Source organism: Nematostella vectensis, chromosome 6, assembly GCF_932526225.1.
Source record: "Nematostella vectensis chromosome 6, jaNemVect1.1, whole genome shotgun sequence".
Taxonomy (NCBI): Eukaryota; Metazoa; Cnidaria; class Anthozoa; order Actiniaria; family Edwardsiidae; genus Nematostella; species Nematostella vectensis.
In genome coordinates, this window is record NC_064039.1 from 6,175,247 (window position 1) to 6,198,083 (window position 22,837).

The window sequence follows — 22,837 nt, forward strand, 5'->3', positions numbered from 1 at the left end:
CACATAACATTCTCAGGGCGACACACCGTGTCTATCCCGAGGTGGCAATATCTCGTTAAGGACACACCACAAGTAGAGAATACTTCTCGTTTCAATGACTTCCAAGTTAAAAATATATTATTAGTTTCAGCAGGACAATGCCTTTTTACCCTGTGGTTAAAAACACTTTTTTCTGTTTTCTGACGCGATAAAGTTGCAAGAACGTACGATATCACTAAAGGCAAGAAATCTTAAATTTTCATTTTCCTTTTTGTCAGTAAATAAGTATTAAGTGGTGAACGCAAGGAAATTTAGGGGATCGAGAAGTGCAGCGGAGCGAGATTCCCTCTTTCTCTTTATTTTTTTCAGGGCATATTCTCCTCGTTTTTTCCGCCGTCTCAACCGCTATAGTTCTCTTTTCCCCAAGCCCTAATATTCAATCTCAGTTTGAAGTTTAGGGAAAAGAGTCGGGAATTATATTTCTTCTTTACTCGGGTATTCAGCCTTTCGTAGTAAGTACCCTATTAAAAAGTAGCCTAGTAAGTAGTAAGTACCAGTGTGCACTAAATCCACTGGAAAATAAACCAACCAAGTGTTATGTGTTATGCATCTCATACGTCTTTCAAGCAATGACCGACAGATTCCCAATTAGCGATGGAAGATCGCTTCATATCAGTTTCATGTATCGTTCTTTCTCTAATAGACTAGTCTTCCCACAAATTATACTCATTACGGCGTTCCCGCGCTGCCTTCTCACCTGCCGAGCAGCAAGCGATCACTTTGAACAGGCCATTTCCTCTTCATTCTATCGTCACTTTTCTGGTTAAAAATATCCTATTCGAGTTAACTGTCTTAACGAGCCTATTTGCATTTGCAATTAGAAAAATTGATACCAAAAGTAATGATCTCTCGGAAGAGTATGTCAAATCAAGCTTTATGGATGACTTTTTTCACAGCTTAAGTTACTGAAAATTTCCGGGATCGGATTCTCATTTTTAAATTTTAAAAAGAGTCTTAGCTTTTCCTTTTTTCTGTGGAAAACTCAAATTGTGTTGCTTTGACTTGAATCAAATTCTCCATGGGATAACAAAATATAAACGAAATTAAAACAAAAACAAAAACAACAGAGTGTCAAAGTTTCATCTCATAAACACGAAGGTTGTTTTTTTCAAAACACGACGCTTTTATGAACACACAACATCTCCATTTAAATAAGTTCAAATCTATTAGAACGAATTACTTTAATTAGCTGAATATCTTTCAAGTATTATGGACAAAAGCCTTTTATTCAAACTTTATTAAAAACAGTAATAGAGGAAGGAATTGAACTGTTCGAATAAAAGAAAATCTCGGACAATGATCTTCGCTTATTGCATCTGATTGTGCGCTGCTGACAAGTAGCCGGCGTATTTCCATGTGAAATGACGGATGCTTAACTCTTTTATTATATTTTCTTTATTAAATATTTGTACAAAGATTTATGATAAATATTTACAAGTCTTACAAGATTTTAACTCTTTCCTAGGCTGTGTAAGATTTCCCCCCGAAATAAGGATAGGAGGAAAGTTTGGATAATAATCCCGGAAAAGGATTGGAAATTTCTATTACATGAACATTTACAAAAAATACACTATAGTATTCAATTTTGGTGATACTTGTACTTTTTTTGAAAACTGTTTTGTATTTTGATAAATACCGTAGAATTTTACTTCTACACTTTGGCTTTCCTCTCTTTCTGGGTTTGATGAATTGTTCTTCGGGAAGCCAATCTTTCTCGTTTTGCTCTACACAGTCAATTATTCTACGTATCCAAACAAAGTCCATCTTAATTATTTAGGAGGAGTAGACAATACTCTAATGTGCGGTATAAGCTTTGGGTTATACAGCTCGGCTTGCCTTAATTACCGTCAGTTCGAAATCAACCATAAACCCAAGTATCTTCATGGAAAGATTAGATACAAATTAGCGATGGATTCGAGGGATAATTGAGATAAGAACCTGGGTTTAGAAAATTTTGGGTGTTTCCCTGATATTTGTGCTAACAAGCCGAAAATGTAAAAGTTTCGTACACTACCCAAGCCTTGCGGAAACTTTACCAAGAGAGTTTACCCAAAGTCAGTGCGCGAATTCGCGAGTAATTATTTCTTTTGTGTCGGTGTGGATAATTGCTTGGTTATGTCATGTCATATCTGAACTATTCAGCTAGTAGAGCTCTGACGATCAAGCTTTTGTTTCCTCCACTTGATTCGACGATTTTGGAACCACACTTTCACTTGTGTTTCCGTCAGATTCAACGAGGCGGCAAGATAGTGTCGTTCTGCCCCGACCATGTACTGCTGTCTTTCGAACTCTTTTTCGAGTCTCTCTAATTGCTCTGGCGTGAAAATTGTTCTTATTCTCTTCGGTTTCCCTTGCTTGAAATTCCACGGTTTGTTGTCATCATGCAGGCCTGAAACCACTATTTCCCCATCTATGAAGCAAGACAAAACATTAACAAATAAATAAAATCGTTAAACTTTTTTATCTGCTGGACTAATAAGCCTGGATTTGGCTTATCTTTGTATTTTAATAGCTTACTCAGTAATACAAATGTACAAAGAAAAACCCCTTTGAATAACTTTCCTCGGGCCGAGTTACCGTCTAAATACCCTTGGGTATTATCTGGCTTCCAATTGAAAAAGCTTTTGAATGAATTGCCAGGGAAACTTTTGGTAGATTTGTTTATCGAGATCCTATCTTTATCTTGCTTGTACTTCTTCTAATTGTTGTCACAATAATCTTGCGAATCTAGTACAAAAATGGAACACAACAAAAAAAGCAATTGAGCCATAAACTGGCAAAGGCCTTGAGGCCATAAAACAAATCGAGTCTCTTTTATAGATGACAATGGCGCTATTTCGCTGTATAAAGAAACAACGATCACATGCTCAATTGAACACTTATCCTAGAGTTAAATTTAGTGATTTCTTTTTTATTTAGATCTGAGATTTTCCTTCTTGCTTACCTTTCGTGGAACTTCCACATGCACTTGTTCGAGAAAAGGCACTGAATGCTCGGTGATAAGGATGAAATCTCTCTAAGGCGAAATGCGACGGGTGGTAAGCTCCAATGGAAATGGCACTTTCAGTTTTAACAGGAGATGTCGCTCTTGTTTCACTTGCGCTTGGTTTCGCATCATCAGAACGTGAAAGAATTGACGAAATGGTGAAAGACGAACTTAAGCCGCTAGAACTTGCAGAGCCACGGTTTAAAGACAGTGAAGAGGTTTGGAGAGTTCCTCTGATTCCTGTACAGTAAGGAGAACTGCAGCTGAAACACGGACAAGAGTAATGTCCCCCGAAGGCCTGCATGTTTTCTTTAAAAAACCCTCACTTTGTATAAGCTTTGATAAGTGAATTTAATTCTATTGGAAGCTTAGAGTTTAAAGAGCGAGATCTAGTGCTTTTGAGCTCCCCTTGGGGTGATGCGGAGCCTTTTATACGTTAACTGCGAAATTAGCGCTGACTGTTAATTTGTTAATGGTTGTTGCTAGCCGATACAAGGGCGCAGGAAATATGCTTGCATTGTTATGGGCTTATTGGAGAAATTGATTAGCGGGCAAAGCCCTTCACCTCATATCATAGTCTAGCTTATTATGCCCTGACAATAAACAAACACAACTCTCAGGTATCCTTTTAAATCAAACAGCACTGCAAATCTTGCGAGACAGCCTCGATCGGCTAATGATTTCAATTAGGCTTATTAGCCACTGATGGTGAATAAATGGCTTATCAAATCTCGGTCGTAATGGAAAATTAAGCGCGGGATTGTCGAATATGATCGATGCGAGATGGATTTCACTGTTTGAGAATTCTAGTGGTAAAGAGCGCAATCACCCTACGGCGGTCAACCGTCTTTTTGTTTTCCCTTGAAAGAAAGAGATTTTTTGAATGGCGATTGGTAAGGCCACTATTGCCATGTGTCCTTGGCTGGAGAAAATCCCCATTCTTTCACGTTCTATTGTATAAAAAAGGTTAATTAATACTTTTGTGACAAGGTTTAGGTAGGGGCTTAGGCGATCATTCATATGGGAGCTCTCACGATAATCATGGCCTTATTTTAATTCACAAAAAACACCTGTCACTATAGCATTCATTAAACCTGCTCTAATTGCTCGAAAGAACCAATTTGCTCTTCGGAAGTATGGTTTCAATTATATTCTTGCGATTAATGAGCAAAAAAGAGTGAACCTCGCATATAATTTGGACCTTGGTTTACTTAGATTTAAGCAATTATCTAAGGCTGAAACAATCGAGAATCGATACAAACAATATATCAATTTTTACTTCAAAATTGCTTTCCATTTTCGGTAAACAGTTAATTGCTCCTTAGCTGCTTGATCGACAAAGTTGCTACAATGTAATCCTGATTTTCCAGTGTTAAAAGGGGAAGTACTAGAAGATAAGAAACTGTTGAATTTACAATATCATATCGAAAGCAATGTTTTCTTCCATTTCTCTCGATCACTGTGCATATTTAAAATCAATTAGCCAGCGTTTAATGACTCGACCAAAACCTAATTTCTTTAATTCCCTATCAATTTTGTCATTTTACGGGCTAAATTGGTCTAATGGTTCTGTTGAGCGTTACGACTCCGCATTGACCACGCTGATATGGCGTAAATTGCCTATTATCTGTAAACTAGGAAAATCTTAAAAATCTGATCTATTAGCTGATTGTATCAATTCTAAACAAATATTAAAAGCTCCAAGAAGCGTGCGCCACTCAACTTCAATTTGTTTCATGGTTATTTTCTAAAAGGATTATAGGTTTTTGTTCTTACAGCGTAGTTTTACGTGGATTTTTTTTCTTGAAAATCTGAACAGGCCGTTGTATTTTGAATCTTAAGCGAAAAGTGAATCCTTGTTTTGAGTTTAAAAGGATAGGCGCCCCATCTCGCCAAATTTACTATTTAATAACAAAATACTAAAAAGTTGCCTTCATGCTTTATTTTATTGAAGGCATAACAATGTAAAATACCATCGAGAGACCAAATTGATACTTTTTCATTCGTGTGACTATCTTAAAATGCAATCAACTACAATTGACAATTTTGATGACCAACGCTAATTTGATTTGGAAAAACCACGGCCTTGGGGTATAAGTTTACAAGTAAATCAATTTTTGCTTAAAATCTTTATCAACAATTAAGCTCAAAGCAGTGTACACTAGGATAAGGGACAGGCGAGGGATTTGCGATCTCGTCTGATGCCCTAATTCCTATTATAGATTAGGCACGCTAGGACTACATCATTGCGGTTTTACTTTTACTGCTTTTTTTTTGCCCGTTCTTTTCTGTCTTTCTGGTCAAAGAAAATTGAAACAATGTCCATATGATCTAATGCTCTGCCCACTTGACTATTAATAATGGTGATTTGTGTAAAGCCGGATTTGAAGACTGAAAGAGCTTTGTTTGCATAGACTGAGTAATTCCTCTCCATTACGAACGTATCGAAAAGCGGATTCAAACTCCTAAGCGATAGTAAATAGCTCCACTTCCGGATTCAAAACTGTTTGAATAAACAAAAGACAAAGCAATCTGAAGTTATGTTACGCCTTTATTTTTCATTTACAATGAATTTACAATGAAAAATAATTTAGAAAATTAAACAATTTTACGTTCCACAGCTTGAATGTCGCTCTTATGTTTCAGCTCCCAGGTCCATTATCTATTTTCCATTAGTCTACGCCTGCTATGCCATAACGTCTCTCCAATATCGTTGATAATACACGCCATACTAAAGATGCTAAAATCAACAATAGATTTAGAAAAAAAAAACAGCTACCAACTTTTTATTGTCTAGCGAATCGAATAACTTTTTTCGCCTATTCAGTTGTTTCTATAGTTACAGCGCAACGGCAGATCAATACATCTGCTGAACGCACCAATACCAATTATAACCTATTAAAAAAATGATAATGCTAATTGTAATTATTTCAAGATATCGAAACTTTTATGCATTATCTCATTTCTAAACGGGTGGTTAGTTGATCAATGATTTCTAGAGGTTGGTTCAATTTATGAAAACTATACTCAACTCTCAATTTCTACCCTTATGGACGAACATTTTTTTTGGCTTAGAAAATGGTTATTTTATTGAACCAACGGATCCCCTCTGGATCCAACATCAAGAACGTAACCAGAATTGGCTGAGGGGTGTGCAGTCATAGGAATCATATAGAAAAAGCATAGTATTTAGAGATTCCTTAATAAGACCCACTTTTTGGTCGCCAAGGGGGGATGGGGGAAGGTGCGCGCGCACCTTGCCCACCCCCCCTGTGTACGCGCCTAAAAACCAGGAATCCCACCTCCCTCTGCTTATTTCTAAATGTCTCCTCCAGAACCCATTAAAGCTCAGTGCACACCGGCGACTGCGCTGTTTTATGTTCTTGTGTGTACAGTCACGACATAACAACAGAACATCGACATAAGACATCTATAATAACGACATAAGAGAAAAGACACTTTCTAATGCTCTTACGTCTATGTGTTCTTATGTTGCCAGTGTTCACCAATGTGCATTAACTAAGGAAATTTTTCCCTGGTTTTCCCACAAGGGAAAAGGTGCCTGACACTAAGAGCGTGACACCTCAGACTAACGTTTCCGTTACCGACTTTTGGTGATCTGAGTATGCCGTTTCCTAAAAAAAATAAAAAAAAATATAAATGAAAATATACCGCACACGATTGCGACTGATTTTACCGTACGGAATTACCCTTCACCTTCTTCCACAAGAAGCTCGGGTTGGTGTCTTTCTATTTCTTCTTTTTACATGCTTGTTTGATACAAGTCGCAATTGCATTCCCTACCTTGTTGCGGCAAATCTTGAACATTAGCTAACATAGGGGAGTCCCAAACTTTGCTAGGGACTGTTGCCTTTTTACAATCCGAGATTGATCATCCGAGATGTAATCAAGGGTTTGCCGGTGCAATGACGGCTTGATGTCCTCAACGGGAGGCATTCAAGTAAATGTCACTGTTCAAGTTATTCACGAAAACATTGAACTTCTGTTCAAACGACGCTGCGAACACTTCTTGCCATGAAAAACTCCTAATTCATTGGCGAGGTTACGCATGCGCTGTCCCCAGAGCTTGCGTACGTGGTCTTACCTCATACAGTGAGCTGCTTTGCTTTTTGTCTTTAGAGAGGGGAGATCCATCGTTACTATCATCTTGTCCTTGCGTACGTGGTCTTATCTAATATAGTGAACTGCTCTGCTTTTTGTCTTTAGAGAGGGGAGATCCATCGTTACTATCATCTTGTCCTTGCGTACGTGGTCTTATCTAATGTAGTGAACTGCTCTGCTTTTTGTCTTTAGAGAGGGGAGATTCATCGGTATTATCCCCTTGTCCTTGCGTACGTGGTCTTACCTCATGTAGTGAGCTGCTTTGCTTTCTGTCTTTAGAGAGGAGAGATTTATCGCTACTATTCCCGAGAGCTTGCGTACGTGGTCTTACCTCATGCAGTGAACTGCTTTGCGTTCGTCCTTAGAGAGGAGAGATTTATCGCTACTATCCCCCAGAGCTTGCGTATGTAGTCTTACCTCATGTAGTGAGCTGCTTTGCGTTCTTCCTTAGAGAGGAGAGATTTATCGGTACTATCCCCTTGTCCTTGCGTACGTGGTCTTACCTCATGCAGTGAGCTGCTTTTCTTTCTGTCTTTAATGAGGGGAAATCTATCTGTACTGTTCCCTAGTGCTTGCGTACGTAGTCTTACCTCATGCAGTGAGCTGCTTTGCTTTCTGCCTTAGATAGGGGAGATCCATCGTTACTATCATCTTGTCCTTGCGTACGTGGTCTTATCTAATGCAGTGAGCTGCTTTGCTTTTTGTCTTTAGAGAGGGGAGACCCATCGTTACTATCATCTTGTCCTTGCGTACGTAGTCTTAGCTAATGCAGTGAGCTGCTTTGCTTTTTGTCTTTAGAGAGGGGAGATTCATCGGTATTATCCCCTTGTCCTTGCGTACGTGGTCTTACCTCATGTAGTGAGCTGCTTTGCTTTCTGTCTTTAGATAGGGGAGACCCATCGGTATTATCCCCTTGTCCTTGCGTACGTGGTCTTACCTCATGTAGTGAGCTGCTTTGCTTTCTGTCTTTAGATAGGGGAGACCCATCGGTATTATCCCCTTGTCCTTGCGTACGTGGTCTTACCTCATGTAGTGAACTGCTTTGCTTCCTGTGTTCAGAGAGAGGAGGAGAGCTTGGCACTAGTCCCCAGTGTTTGTGCATGTGCGTCCACATTCGTTTTTCCATTTCTTTTAGATGTCTTAGTGTGACTTCATCAGCACGCGCCTCTTCGCGTCGTTTGCGAAGGTAACGATCCACAATGTTCTTAATTATCATTCGACGACTCTTGTATTCTAGTGCTGCCTTGACAGCTACCTTGGGGCTCTGCTGCGACGTGTCCGGAGGCAATAAGGCGTTCTGATGTAAAATAATACATGAGAAGATACTTGCTTTGTCTTCAAGGCTTCAAGGCAATGAAGACACAGGCCTATACCCAAGATTTTTCTTGGAGGGGTGCGAAATCCGAAAAAGTGGACCTAATTTTTCCCGGGGGGGGGGGGGGAGGGGGCACTGAGGATGGTACACCAGCATGAATGGTGAAAAGCGAAAAAGGGGAAAAGCATAAAAGGGGAAAGCGTAAAAGGGGAAAGCGAAAAAGGGGAAAAGCATAAAAGGGGAAAGCGTAAAAGGGGAAAGCGTAAAGGGAGAAAAGCGTAAAGAGGGGGAAGCGTAAAGGGGAGAAAGCATAAAGAGGGGAAAGCGAAAAAGGGGGAAAGCATAAAAGGAGAAAGCGTAAAAGGGGAAAGCGTAAAGGGAGAAAAGCGTAAAGAGGGGGAAGCGTTAAGGGAGAAAAGCGTAAAGAGGGGGAAGCGGAAAGGAGGGAAAGCGAAAATGGGGAGAAGCATAAAAGGGGAAAGCGTAAAAGGGGAAAGCGTAAAGGAAGAAAAGCGGAAAGAGGGGGAAGCGGAAAGGGAGAAAAGCGTAAAGAGGGGGAAGCGTAAAGGGAGAAAAGCGTAAAGAGGGGAAGCGTAAAGGTAGAAAAGCGTAAAGAGGGGGAAGCGTTAAGGGAGGAAAGGGCAAAGGGGGAGAGCGAAAAGGGAGGAAAGCGTAAAAAGGGCAAAGTGTTAAGGGGGAAGCGTTGGGGGGGGGGGGGGACGTAAAAAGGATAAGCGTGAACGGAGGGAAAGCGTAAACGGGTGGAAATGAGAAAACTGTAGGAAAAGGTAAATGGGGAAGAAGCGTTAAGGTACAAGGCTCTGGGATAATCAATTCATGGAGCGATTGTTATTGGCTATCGAGCTTGCATAAGTGAGCATGTGCAAATGAACCTCGCTTTCTATCGCCATGTTGATTTGTTCTCAGGTGTAAGGATATATTTTATCAAAAACATTCAAAGTTATTTATTTCGACTTCTCTTCTGTATAATTGGCCTCGTTCTGGTGGCTGACGCGGAGCCTGGGACCGACGCGAGGAAAAAAAACGCGGGAGGCGCCATCGCACGAGCCTTCCACTTCGTGAAGAACGAGAAAGACTCGCGCCAGGCTCTCGACTGGCTCGTCCAGGTTAGAAACAGAGATACCACATATTAGAGCGTTTCCGTATTTTTTTTTCTGCCGAGTACCCACAAAAGTTCCACAGAAGAGTCGGGGCGGGACGGTCAGTTATTCACCTTTGGGTCTAGACGGCTCAACCAGAAATGAGAGTAGAGATTTGTTTTACTTTACATACTTTAAAGTATTCTTATTCAAATTCTGTGTTTGTTAATTAGAATTTTCTCGTGAGATCCCGCGCTCATAGATAAAAATATTATTGCGTCTCTACGAGTTACTGTTTCTTTTAGTTGTACAACCAAGTGTCTTCGCTCCCGGGGGGGGGGGGGGGGGGAGTTCTTTGATAAAAATCTGACCACTCCCGAAAAAAGGGAAACTTTTATGCCTTTGAACTATCTCCACGGGACGTTCATTGTCGGATTTGGCTACATACCACATACCAGAGTGATCTAGCTTATGCTTTATAGTTTTGTCTACAAATAGACAACCGAAAGTGGACCTTCGGCCGTGTGTGTACATGACGAGCACTGCGTACATCACCTAGTGTGTACATGGCGAGCACTGCGCACATCACCTAGTGTGTACACGACGAGCACTGCGCACATCACCTAGTTTGTACATGACGAGCACTGCGCACACCACCTAGTTTGTACATGACGAGCACTGCGCACACCACCTAGTGTGTACACGACGAGCACTGCGCACATCACCTAGTTTGTACATGACGAGCACTGCGCACATCACCTAGTTTGTACACCACGAGCACTGCGCACATCACCTAGTTTGTACACCACGAGCACTGCGCACATCACCTAGTTTGTACACCACGAGCACTGCGCACATCACCTAGTTTGTACACCACGAGCACTGCGCACATCACCTAGTTTGTACACCACGAGCGCTGCGAACATCACATAGTGTGTACACGACGAGCACTGCGCACATCACCTAGTGTGTACATGACGAACACTGCGCACATCACCTAGTGTGTACATAATGAGCACAGCGCACATTACCTTGTGTAATTGACGAGAACTGCGCAAATCACCTTGTGTGTACATGACGAGCACTGCGCACATCACCTAGTGTGTACACGACGAGCACTGCGCACATCACCTAGTGTGTACAGGACGAGCACTGCGCACATCGCCTAGTGTGTACATGACGAGCACTGCGCACACCACCTAGTTTGTACACGACGAGCACTGCGCACATCACCTAGTGTGTACACCACGAGCGCTTCGCACATCACCTAGTTTGTACATGAAAAGCACTGCGCACATCACCTAGTTTGTACATGACGAGCACTGCGCACTCACCTAGTGTGTACACGACGAGCACTGCGCACATCACCTAGTTTGTACACCACGAGCGCTTCGCACATCACCTAGTGTGTACACGACGAGTACTGCGCACATCACCTAGTTTGTACACCACGAGCACTGCGCACACCACCTAGTTTGTACATGACGAGCACTGCGCACATCACCTAGTGTGTACACCACGAGCGCTTCGCACATCACCTAGTGTGTACATGACAAGCACTGCGCACATCACCTAGTTTGTACACCACGAGTGCTTCGCACATCACCAAGTTTGTACACCACGAGCACTGCGCACATCACCTAGTTTGTACACCACGAGTGCTTCGCACACCACCTAGTTTGTACACCACGAGCACTGCGCACATCACCTAGTTTGTACACCACGAGTGCTTCGCACATCACCTAGTTTGTACATGACAAGCACTGCGCACATCACCTAGTTTGTACACCACGAGCACTGCGCACACCACCTAGTTTGTACATGACGAGCACTGCGCACATCACCTAGTGTGTACACCACGAGCGCTTCGCACATCACCTAGTTTGTACATGACGAGCACTGCGCACATCACCTAGTTTGTACATGACGAGCGCTGTGCACATCACCTAGTTTGTACACCACGAGCACTGCGCACATCACCTAGTTTGTACACCACGAGCGCTTCGCACACCACCTAGTTTGTACACCACGAGAGCTTCGCACATCACCTAGTGTGTACATGACGAGCACTGGGGTGGGAGGCGCAACCCCTTGCCCCCCCCCCCCCCCCCTGGGTACGGGCCTTAGACAGGAAGAAATATAGACAGGCGGACGGACAGATAAAGCATTACCATGATGATAAATGGAATAAGAACAACCTTAGAGACTTTTCCAAGCGTTGTTCGGTACGCGAGGCTGAAGACTGCGGCCAGTGTCTTGCTATTGGGGATGAGGTTGAGCGGAGGTGGAAGCACGTTGCCCTTGTCGACCCAGTTCATCCACATTCGGGTGCGAGAAACTTTCCAACTCAAATCGGAGTTGTCCTGGATTTTGGATAAGGAAGCCGTAAGGGAGCGGTCATTAATTACTGGGGGGTGGGGTGGGCCGGCAATTTTGCAAAACCCTGGGATAAAAAATGGCTCCCCTCAAATCCAAGCCAAAAAAAAAATCGTGACCCCACCCCCCCCTAGACCGGACGCCCAAAAATTTGAAGCCCCCCACCACCACCATCTCAACAAATTTAAAACCAATAAAAACCACAGAGACTTGATATACATACAGTGTAGCTGAATATAATCTTTACTAAAATATAGACCGGCTAGCATGGCAATTTTGTCCTATTTAGTTCAAGTATGAACCTTCACTTGCCCTTGTTAAGTGGCACAGAGATAAACAACAAGTACTGGTGTCGCTAGAAAACGACTACGTCGTCGAAAATTTTAACAAAGACATTTGAGTCTAGGTTTTGCAACATTTAAAAGTATTCGATTTGTTCAACTGATTTGAACGGGCAGCTTTGTCTGTCAACCATTAGAGGGTTTCTCAAAATTTATTTATATAAAGACAAGATTTGTATCTGAACAATATGGAACTAGATATACAATAGTAGGAAACATTGTGAACTGAATAAAATTTTCATTTCAACAATGACTTTCTTGATCAGTATTATATTAAAACCAGACTTAAATTCGAAAAAAATGTGACTACCCCTTTAATGACAAAAAATGTGACCCCCCGTTTAATGACAGCCCAAAAAATGTGACCCCCCTAAATCCGCGCCCCCCAAAACGTAGCCCCCCCCTACATATTTGCCGGCCCCCCAGTAACTAATGACCGCTCCCTAAATAAGCTAATTCATTCGCGCAATTACTGTGAATTACATTTCTAGCGGAGCTCCTAAACTTGATATTGAAATTATGGAATGAAAATAAGCAAAGTTGTAGTTTGGAGCTCCGCTTTTAGTCAGTACCTAAATCTATGTATCATCACAGTCTATGGACGACATTTGTCATTTTAATGTTCAGGTTTCTGTCTATCTCAGCACAAACTTGATTAATTTCACGAAGCTATCGGCGATTGGTTTTGTGTAATAATTATTTGAGCTCTGCTTTTAAGCAATGTCTGAATCTATATACATTCATTATTATAATACAAAAGAGTTGCATTATAAATGAAAACGTCGTGAAGGATGCACCGCACAAACCAATGTGATGGCGCACTTTGTTACACATGCAGTATTCAGTTTACTAATTACTAATTACTTACTCTGTGTCAGTTTACACTAGATTCCCATCCGTCACCATGATTGCTTTTAAAATGCTGATCTTGTACAATGGTGCCACCACCCCCCCCCCCCTGGAATGTCATAGGGTAAGGGTTATTAGAAAAGAAATCAGTAATACTTAAAAACTCACCGAAATTTCCTCATATGAGCGCGTCATCACTGCAATCAGCATGTTTAATACAATGATGACCACTAGTATCTGGAACAGTCCGAACAACAGCATGCCGGTCTCCTTGGTGATAGAAAATTCTTTGTCTTTTGTATCAAATGTGGCGAGTTCTGTCAAGCCGAACATTGACCAGAAAAGATTAAGAAATCCTGACTTGACACTGCAAGAGATTGAAGCACAGTAACCAAATTTGGATAAATGCAAGGGGACTTTTTTTTAAGCCATCTGAGTGTTGTATAGAAGGTAACATGTGGTTATGTGCGATACAAAAATGTGATCCCTCCAGACCCCACACCCCGTGGCCAAAATTTATTTTACAGTAAATCACAAATCAACTTTAAAGGTTTTGCCATCTCATTAGAGTTAAAAATTGTTTCGCGCGCCCAATGTGGTATATCTGTTAGAAAGGTAATCAATGCTGCTGACCACACCCAAATTGCTATACTTTAGGGTCAAAACTGATTTGCCGACGATCACCCCGTCTGTTTTGTGGGGATTTTCCGGGGGTGGAGGTTAGGTAGGACAAAGGCAAGATGACGCCGGGTGCGCTTTAGGCGTGGTAAAGTAAGATGAAATGAGTCAGGGTATGACATAAAGTAAGTTGAATGTATTTACGTAACGAAGGTTAGCCAGAAGAAAACGAGATGAGTACACCTTTTGCTGTTCAATGACGGGAAAGGGACATTTATTTGTGCCAAACGTTGTATCGTTAACGTGCACTGTACGTTCATCAACATCGCACAAAACATCCTTAGCGTGACTCGACCTTCAATAACAATGATTGAATATGCGCAAACATTCAATAGCATCAACGGACAATCCCGACTTTACAAACACGACTGGATCTTTTACCCCAACAAAAACGTCATTTTCATTTACGACGTTGCACCAGCGCACCATAACCCACTAGATACCGGCCCAAACACCCTAAAAAAGTTACCCCCTACAGTCCATTTCTCAAGAGGCATTACAACGTAATATAGGAACAGACACGGGAGCGAAATGTGGGCAATAGTTTTTAATAGATATCAAAATCAGGTATAAATGTCACTTCAAAAATAGAAAATAACACTAAACTAATGATATTTTCTTTTCTTTTATCGAACAAATGATTGTCAAATCACATTCATGAAAATTACCTTGATGAACATGATTGTCTGAAAAAGCTTGTTGATCGTCGCAGTTTATGTTAATAGCACTAATGAATTTTCTATTTCGTATAAGTGATTGTCATTAAACGCTACTGATTGTCCAGACGTGGAATATAATTTTCATTGCGCGCAAAAGAATGTTCGTTCCAATCGAATTGAATGTCCATTTGCGTTATTGTTTCTCCGTTGATGCTAATGAATGTTCACGAATATTCAAATTCGAAAGTCGAGTCCCGCTAAATGATGTTTCGTGCGATGTTAATGAACGTACAATACACGCTATCGATGTAACTTTTGGCACAAATGAAAGTCCCTTTCCCGTTATTAATGAACAGCAAAAGGTGTAATTTTTCTCTCTCTTACGCTGAATATGGATGATCGGTGTCTACTGGTCTGGTGATGTTGACAAAATGCTGCTGCGATGTCTTATAGTGGGAGTACAGTTTCCTCAGGCTAAGTCCGAACGCCATGAAGAGTACAAAGAAGAACACGAAAAACTTTATCAAATCAGCAAATAGCATGTAAAGAGAAAGCTGCAGTGGCCCAAAAACATCGCTTACTTGGAGAAAGTTAGTCAAGTGAATGAAACTAAAGACCATGGCGAAGGCAAAAAAGCTATTAGCCAATAAAGACAATTGGCTTGAGCGCACTGCCAAATTCTTCAGGTGAGGCGGAGAGGTCTGTGGAGACAAATAAGCTGTTAAACAAAGACTGTACGAGATAAGGAACAGTACGACCATGAGAAGAGATATGATGTTCCACCATTGACGAATGTAGCGAAACGCGCCCTGGAAATATAAATCTTTCATCTCTTGAAGGAACAGTCCTAGAACAAATAGCAGTATTCCCCAGTCTGCAAATGAAAAAAAAGCCACTTTCATCCTCTGTCATGATTCACTAGCTTTTTATGAATGTCATCATATGTTTCTTAATTAGAAATAACTAAAACTCGAAATAACTAAAACTCTCTGAGTTAATAAATTATTACACACTCATAAATTTCCCAGTGTAATAACATTGGTCTAATACACTCTTTTTTTTTATAAGAACCTTTTTTTATAAGAACGTCCTGCCTGAGATTTCACCAAATTTAAAGAACATGCCGAGGATTAGATAGAAGAAATTTTTTTTCTTTTTTAGTCCTGATGCATATTCAGGCTTAAAATGTCTTAAAATTAAGAACGGCCCATCCTCAACTTAAAATTAGACGTTCTTATAAAAAAGAGAGTGTATCTGCCTTATAAAGCTTGATAACCTGATTACTGCGACGGGATCATCATTTCAGACATCAGATTCGAATGGACAAATTAAAATTGTTTTAGATGATCAGTTTAATAGTACCTACCAATTAAAACTGGGATAAGAGTGTAATCGGTGAAATGATCTTCAATTGAAGACATCGCCAGTGCAATCGCAAAGAGGACAAACGCACTAGTGTGGCTGTAAAACTTGACCGTTGGTGTCTTTAGTACGTTTGAGATGCGACAGTCAGGAGCAATGATATAAAAGAGTGCCAAGAAGGGTAGTAGAAGGGTGTGCCTCAACCAAAACAGTTTCCCAGTGTACCATGAACGGTACCTCCAAACTCTTGGCTCACGCTTGAACGTATAGATGCCGTGGTACAATATCTTGTCTAGACGGAGCTGGCTTTGCGGATGGGCAACCAGCTGAAATAAAGCCAGAATGACTTAGTACGTAGGTCCGATAGTTGGGATATGTAGAGTATAGATAGGGACTACGCCCGGAATTTCCTTTGAGTCACGTTTTACCCCTGACGATAAAGGCTTGTACTAGCAGGGTTGCAGGGGAGTAAAAACAGCACCTCACTACGTGCTCAAAGGTGCAAATAACAAATCATAGTTTGGCCCAAGAAAGCCAGGCCCCTACCGCACTCTACCGCACTGAAAGCTATATTATCTCTAGCATTGCATAGCTGTAGCAGGCCTCGAATTATCGGGGAGGGGGGAGGGGGGGGGGGGGAGGGGCACGACACAGAAACATTAAAAAAAACTATGGGGGGCACAGCCACGCCCCTACTAGTCATTTCCTTAGACTTTTTTTTAAATATTGTGTCCCCAGTGCCCCACCCCCTGCTACGGCCCTGCATTGAAATACTCTTGTTTTATTGCAAAAGATGAATGTAATGGTATTCAATGGATTTAAATATTTAGAGCCCTTTCTTGACTGTTTTGATGAACCGACCATTCAAAATACGATTTAAATTATATCAAGGCTAGTTTTGTTCTCGACTGTCTTTTTTGCAAACCCCTTCTCCCATCTCATTAAAATTGCAAAGCAAAGCAAAAAACAGTTACCTCATTCATGTCGTTTCGAATTGCTAAATTCAGCACGGACAGTTCTTTAAATGCTGTGTGCGAGCCCTCTACGTGCTTTTTATCCTTTTCGTAGACCCTTTGAATCTCAGGATAGACATCAAGGAGCACATTGGTTTCATCAGTAGTGCGGCACTGCTCAAGCAAATCTACCGCGAATCTCTGGCAGTCTTTAGAGATCTGTTTATAGTCATTATTGAATTCAAAATCACGATACATTTGATTCTTAAGCTTTTTGTTAAGCTCAAGCACGTGGAAGATGGGATGGAGTGCATCAGGGTTCATGATAAAGAAGTAGGATATGTACAGTGGACTGGCTAGCGCCCGGTAGGCATTGACTCGCAGATTAAAGGACAGTTCATTGGACAGTTCAAGACCAACACTGCAAAAGAAAGAGGTAAAAATAGTTAGCATAAAGTACCTGACCGTTTCTCGATTAAAAGACCAATTTTTAGTAAGGGACTGTAATACGTGCCTGTTATATGTGCATGTATAAATGGGTGGGGGTTATTTTCGTAGAAGAGCGTGTGGCTTCTAAAGCACCCTACTTGATAAACTATGCAACAATACAGCCTAAGATATGATAAAAAGGGTATAGCCCCCTGTACGCCCCTGAAAGGCAACATAAGACCTGCTTGAGAGTGCCCTAATTTTATTTACTTGGTTCTGTTAAGCTGTTCATCATCATCATCCTCATCATCATCATCATGAGGCTCAAGCACGCGATAACCTTTGGACAAAAACAGTTCAATAATATCGAATTTCTCTAGGTGAACTGCCAGCATCAGAGGGCTCACAAAAGCTCCGGGCTTGACATCCTCGGGTCCGATATCTCCTCGCTTGCTACTGATATAGGGAAGCATCGTCTGAACGCAATCCTTGGAACCCTTTCTGACAGCGTTGAATAATGCTCCCCCAATTCTAGCCTGTTCATCGAGGAAAATCTTGAGAATATCACCGCGGTTCAGATCTATCGTGTCGGACAATAAAGCGCGCGTCACAAAATCCCGGGTTCTGAAGAGAAAATTTGGCCTCAGGTCGAAAAATGATCGCACTCCTTCGACGTCCTCGTTTAGAACCAAGTCAAACAATAGTTGCTCATCAGCAGAATAGCTCAGGTGGTCCATTTCTTTGTGTTCAAAGTGGCTTGAGGCTGCCATCTCTTAGACCATTCTCGCCAACAACGAGTTGATGATAACAGGGTTTAGTAATTTCGCTTTTTCCGGGTTGATTCACTGTTATTCTCTGCCACTTTATTCTATTTAAGGCCTGTGCTCCCTTTTATCCTGTTAGCTGCAGGGTCTTGGTGACGCAACGCTTAGCCTTAGCATGCAAGTTATCATGCGCCTTGCCATGAACTCGTTGCAATGAACGATGCGCAGCCAGCCCGTGAACTATTTTAGAAATTAGGTCACTAAATTTTCGCGATTTTGGGACAATAAAACAAGAAAAAGTGGGATTGACATGTGTTATAATAATCAAAATTGCAGCAAAGAGTAATGTCCTTCGTATTGAATAATCATGTGAAAACCCACTTGAAGTACCCTTTCTTCCTTATCGCTGAGTGTCTTGGTCACGCATGCGCGACGCTCAACATTAGCATGCAAGTTATAATGCGCCTTGCCATGAACTAGTAGCAATGAATGATACACTATTTTCTATTGATTTTTGAAGCTTGCACTTTGTGCGATAGCTACTACATAAGTCATTGGGGCCACGTAAAAATGGTTCTATATAAACCAACTCGTGGATGCTGGTAGTATGTTTCCGTATATCTTAAAAAAAGGAAACCTTTGGTGAAGAGAAACTTTCAGATTGATAATTGTATAAATTTATTACACTTAGCATTTACTAAATTTCTTAGAGTTTAAAAGAATGGGAACCCTGTTTATATAACTGGTGGCCGGCCATAAAGCGGAGGTCACAAATTCTTGGTCGTCACTGAAACAAAATTCTGGACTCAGGTCAAAAATTAATCACACTCCCTTGACGTCTTCGTTTAGAACAAAGTCAAACAAAAGTTCCTCATCAGAGCAGAGTGTACAGGTGGTTATTTTTTGGTTTTATATAGGCCACCATCCCCTAGAACATTCTAGCCAACGAGTTGATTATGACTGGGCTTCAATTAGAATCCACTTTTTCCGGGTTGATTCACTGTTATGCCACGATCGATAATTTGGACCGTTGCACTTGAAGTGCTCCCGTTTTTCCTTGTAGCTGTAGGTTCTTGGTGACGCAACGCTTATTCCTAGCCTGTAAAGTTATCATGCACCTTGCCACAAAGTAATTGATACTGAAGAAATACGCGTTCTCTGCGCTAATTCTTTTGATAGCTGCACTTTAGCGTGGGGTAGATACTATGCCATTAGATCTAAACATAAGAAACGCAGAGTGTTTGGGAAGCTATTTGCTTTTGTTGTGCGGGCAAGGGGCGTAGCAGGCTACAATTGTTATTTTCGGATGATGGAGCCGGTTCGTGAAGAGCGGATGTGTGTGTCTTTTACATGTACCAAAATATGTATAAAGCGTTATATAATCTATTGCATGAGAAAAGACTATATTATACATTTTTTGAAATTTTTGTATTCAATTTTGGGTCTCCTGTGGCAAAAAAACACCCCGGTCTCTACTTCTCCTTAGTCTCCCTCCTTCTCAATTTCCCCACAGGTAGCCCGTGTGGACGAGGCTACTTACAAGTATCAGTCAGCCTGTGGCAAATCGCGGGCGCAATGTTTATGTCTTTACTCACACAGGGAAAGAGACTTCGTTTTTTTATACATTTGGTCTCTATTTTTCTCGTTGACAGAGGTTAATGAGGATTGACATTTTTTTTAATTCCCCCTGTCGTGTATTGTCTTTGAAGATGAGCAAAATTTTCGCCATTTCCGACTTGCATGTCGATATCCCAGCAAACAAACGCTGGGTCGAGTGTCTCTCGTCATCTCAATTCAGACATGACGTTATCATAGTAGCTGGTGACGTCACGGATAATATGGAGTTATTGAAGCAAGTTTTGGGAAATCTGAAAATGAAATTTCGAGAAGTTTGCTATGTACCAGGTATGTCGGTGAAACACTTATCTTTTATCTTCTCTTAGTTGACTCACAAACATCACACTACAAGGGAGGCGGATTGGGTGGATATCCACCCCCCTTTTTGAGCAAAAAAATTGAAAAGTTACTTTGTTTGAAGTGCCATCGCCTGCTTGACTTTGCCGACGTGACAATTGAATTCAGCGTGAAGTATTGTTAGATCTGTGTGACATACCAAGAACCACTGGTTCGGTCACACCTATCAGAAGATCGGAAAGGGGGGGGGGTGTGACTATGTACCTAGGGGAACGGGAATCTCCCAAAAATCACTTTTAAATATCCTATTCACTAGGTTGAAATATGTCGCAAAGACTTCAAACTACATATACTGAAAAATAGCATATTTTTTTCACTCACATGAATTATAGACTGCCAACTACATTACCTCCATATGTTGTTGTGTTTTGCATGTTTAAGTGAAAAAACATAATTAATTTGTGCTGAACAATGGAATATTCTTCCATGGTCATGTGATATGTAACATGAAATTTGCTTTGTAAGCTGGTCATGTTGTAGGAGTTGGGTTAAAATAAAAAAGTAATTCGTACCCGATTATCACAGTTTTTCCTACGGTCACGCGACATGTGTGACGTCATGATTGATTTTTTTATCCATATTGAAGGCAGCATAAACAATCCTTGGTCATCAAACACATCATCAGGACCCCAGGGTGTTGAGGTCATAGGCGTGAGAGCAAGGCAGACAGTCAAATAATAATGGCAACATGTTTGGGGTCATAGCTTGTAGGGGTCACAGGTTTAAGGCGTACTTGTCAGCTTTCCCGCATTAGGCGGGAGTCTCAAGATTTTGGACCCCTTCTCCCACTCTCCCGCGTTAAGCACAGAATCGTGACATGTGTGACGTCATGATTGATTTTTTTATCCATATTGAAGGCAGCATAAACAATCCTTGGTCATCAAACACATCCTCAGGATCCCAGGGTGTTGAGGTCATAGGCGTGAGAGCAAGGCAGACAGTCAAATAATCATGGCAACATGTTTGGGGTCATAGCTTGTAGGGGTCACAGTTTTTAGGCATACTTGTCAACTCTCCCACATTAGGCGGAAGTCTCAAGATTTTGGACCCCTTCTCCCACTCTCCCGCGTTAAGCACAGAATCTCCCGCTATTTAGCAATTTTTAACGCTTTTGAAAAATTATTCTATAGAAAAGCGTCATTTTGCCTATTTTCTATTAAAATATTTAAAACAATAACTCCCTTGTGTAGCACAACTTATCTAAGACCCTCGTGAGATCTATAAGTGGATTTGTTCGTGAAGAGCTTTTCATACGACAAATGCCTGCAAGGTCATACCCACTCCTAAACCCAAAATGAATATACCCCACCCCTCCCCCAAAAAAATCAAGCCTTGAGATTTTCGGAGGTATGTTTAGGTCTTCATTTTGTAGACACCTGACAGGAACATCAATGGGAGCATGCTCCTGAACAACTCCAAATGTGTAACATTTTCAGGTTTTATTTTCATTTGCTTAAGTCTTGCAATCCCCAGCACTGTATTATTATATGTATAATTTTTTCTTTACTCTACTTAAGAAATGTCCCTTTTCTGCCCTTTATTTCAAATTTGCTGTCATGTGAGTTATAATAGATGTTGCACTTTTAACAGAGTACAATTTATCAATTATTGTCTACATTTTCTTTAAGGTAACCATGAGTTATGGCTACGGACAAAGCAAGGATTTGTCCCAAAATACAAGAATTCAATTGATAAGTTTCATGACATTCTGAAGCTTTGCAGCAGTATCGGAGTCCACACTAAACCATTGAAAGTCAGCAACACACACAGCAACCATGTATGGATTGTACCTCTGTTTTCTTGGTACACACAACCAGAAGAACATCCAAGTGACTCACTTTATGTTGCTAGAGAAAATGAAGACATAGAATTTTCCAAAAAGGCTTGGATGGACAACCACTTCTGTGTATGGCCGGATCCTCTTGATGTTACCCCATCACAATTCTTCAAAAACTTGAACAAGGTTAACATCTCAACTATATATGACTCACCTGTAATATCATTTAGCCACTTTGTCCCTCGCTTTGATCTTATTCCTGCCTCTGACAGAGACTTGGAAAGGGTTCGAAATGAGAGGAGGGTACTTGGATTAGGTGATCTTGAGAACCCCACTGCACAAGGTTCTAACATAAAATTAAATTTTACCCGCTACGCAGGGTGTGTCAGTATTGAGGCCCAGATTAGGCAATTGGGATCAGTGATGCATGTGTTTGGCCACCAGCACCGTAACAGAGATTGCATGTTTGACAGTGTCCGTTATGTCTCACACTGTCTTGGTTATCCAGCCGAACGTGATAAGGGGTTGATGTGGGGGTTGGCTGAGGATCAGGGGCCAAAACAGATTTGGCCTTGAGGTAGTATAACCAGCAAAATCTAACCATCTTATTTTATATCTGATGGGTTCATAATTAAATTTCCAAATTTCCCAAAAACAAATAAGCTCTATGAAAAAGAACAAGCAGACCTTACCTAAAAGGGGGGTATGAATAGGTTCGCAGCTACACTTGCAGGTTATTTAAAATTGTAATATTGGGGGCATGCCCCCCCCCCCCGCTACAGTCCTTTAGAGCACTAAATTGTCTAAAATGGTACCAAACAAACCTTACTTAGAAATGATATAGGGATTTATAAGGTGCTAGAATTGTTTTTAAGAACAAATACTATAAAAAAATAACACAACCTTTGCTGAAAATAGTTCTCATTCTTGAATGTGTTCAATGTGAACTAAAAAAAAAAAAAAAAAAAAAAGTGTGTATGGGACACAATTTTTGAGTAACCCTAAAAAATGGTCAGAGACTGCCATGAAGATAATTTTTGCAGGGAATCACAGATATTCAAATTGGACTGCATACAATGCTTTTATAACATCCCATAACTCAATAATTTCCTT

The 22,837-nt window shown here is 41.1% G+C and overlaps 3 protein-coding genes across 5 annotated transcripts; 1 reads left to right on the forward strand and 2 right to left on the reverse strand.

Annotated features, from left to right (window-relative positions):
- Positions 1-1,406: 1,406 nt before the first annotated feature.
- LOC5521575 (homeobox protein not2) lies at positions 1,407-3,466 on the reverse strand. Its single transcript, XM_032366609.2, has 2 exons — positions 2,984-3,466; positions 1,407-2,449 (listed from the first exon to the last, which is right to left on the reverse strand). Exons 1-2 carry the CDS (start codon positions 3,327-3,329, stop codon positions 2,178-2,180), a joined length of 618 nt encoding a protein of 205 aa, XP_032222500.2. The 5' UTR covers positions 3,330-3,466; the 3' UTR covers positions 1,407-2,177.
- A 2,092-nt stretch (positions 3,467-5,558) lies between these two features.
- LOC5521447 (short transient receptor potential channel 3) lies at positions 5,559-19,307 on the reverse strand. Of its 3 annotated transcripts, none has more exons than XM_048729351.1 (9): positions 17,480-19,307; positions 16,802-17,201; positions 15,832-16,153; positions 14,850-15,339; positions 13,297-13,495; positions 11,734-11,925; positions 8,172-8,444; positions 6,501-6,660; positions 5,559-5,765 (listed from the first exon to the last, which is right to left on the reverse strand). In XM_048729351.1, the coding sequence occupies exons 1-8, from the start codon at positions 17,977-17,979 to the stop codon at positions 6,610-6,612; spliced, it is 2,427 nt and encodes an 808-aa protein (XP_048585308.1). In that variant the 5' UTR covers positions 17,980-19,307; the 3' UTR covers positions 5,559-5,765; positions 6,501-6,609. The 3 variants fall into 3 exon arrangements, with proteins under 3 accessions (XP_048585308.1, XP_048585309.1, XP_048585310.1); XM_048729352.1 differs by having other exon boundaries at positions 11,761-11,925; positions 17,480-19,304; XM_048729353.1 differs by lacking the exon at positions 11,734-11,925.
- Positions 19,308-19,531: 224 nt separating this feature from the next.
- LOC5521576 (acyl-carrier-protein phosphodiesterase PptH) lies at positions 19,532-22,639 on the forward strand. The gene is made up of 2 exons (XM_001641182.3): positions 19,532-19,878; positions 21,576-22,639. The coding sequence occupies exons 1-2, from the start codon at positions 19,632-19,634 to the stop codon at positions 22,298-22,300; spliced, it is 972 nt and encodes a 323-aa protein (XP_001641232.3). The 5' UTR covers positions 19,532-19,631; the 3' UTR covers positions 22,301-22,639.
- Positions 22,640-22,837: the final 198 nt, after the last annotated feature.

What these genes read in the sequence shown, in the direction of transcription:
- LOC5521575 (XM_032366609.2), bottom strand. Translation starts at nt 3,329, where the DNA reads ATGCAGGCCTTCGGGGGACATTACTCTTGTCCGTGTTTCAGCTGCAGT. An exon ending in ATGTGGAAGTTCCACGAAAG is followed by an intron (nt 2,450 to 2,983) that starts GTAAGCAAGAAG and finishes CTTGCTTCATAG; the next exon opens with ATGGGGAAATAGTGGTTTCA.
- LOC5521447 (XM_048729351.1), bottom strand. Translation starts at nt 17,979, where the DNA reads ATGGCAGCCTCAAGCCACTTTGAACACAAAGAAATGGACCACCTGAGC. An exon ending in GCTCATATGAGGAAATTTCG is followed by an intron (nt 11,926 to 13,296) that starts GTGAGTTTTTAA and finishes TCCAAAATCCAG; the next exon opens with GACAACTCCGATTTGAGTTG. An exon ending in TTATTCCATTTATCATCATG is followed by an intron (nt 8,445 to 11,733) that starts GTAATGCTTTAT and finishes ATTTTACATCAG; the next exon opens with AACGCCTTATTGCCTCCGGA.
- LOC5521576 (XM_001641182.3), top strand. Translation starts at nt 19,632, where the DNA reads ATGAGGATTGACATTTTTTTTAATTCCCCCTGTCGTGTATTGTCTTTG. An exon ending in AGAAGTTTGCTATGTACCAG is followed by an intron (nt 19,879 to 21,575) that starts GTATGTCGGTGA and finishes ATTTTCTTTAAG; the next exon opens with GTAACCATGAGTTATGGCTA.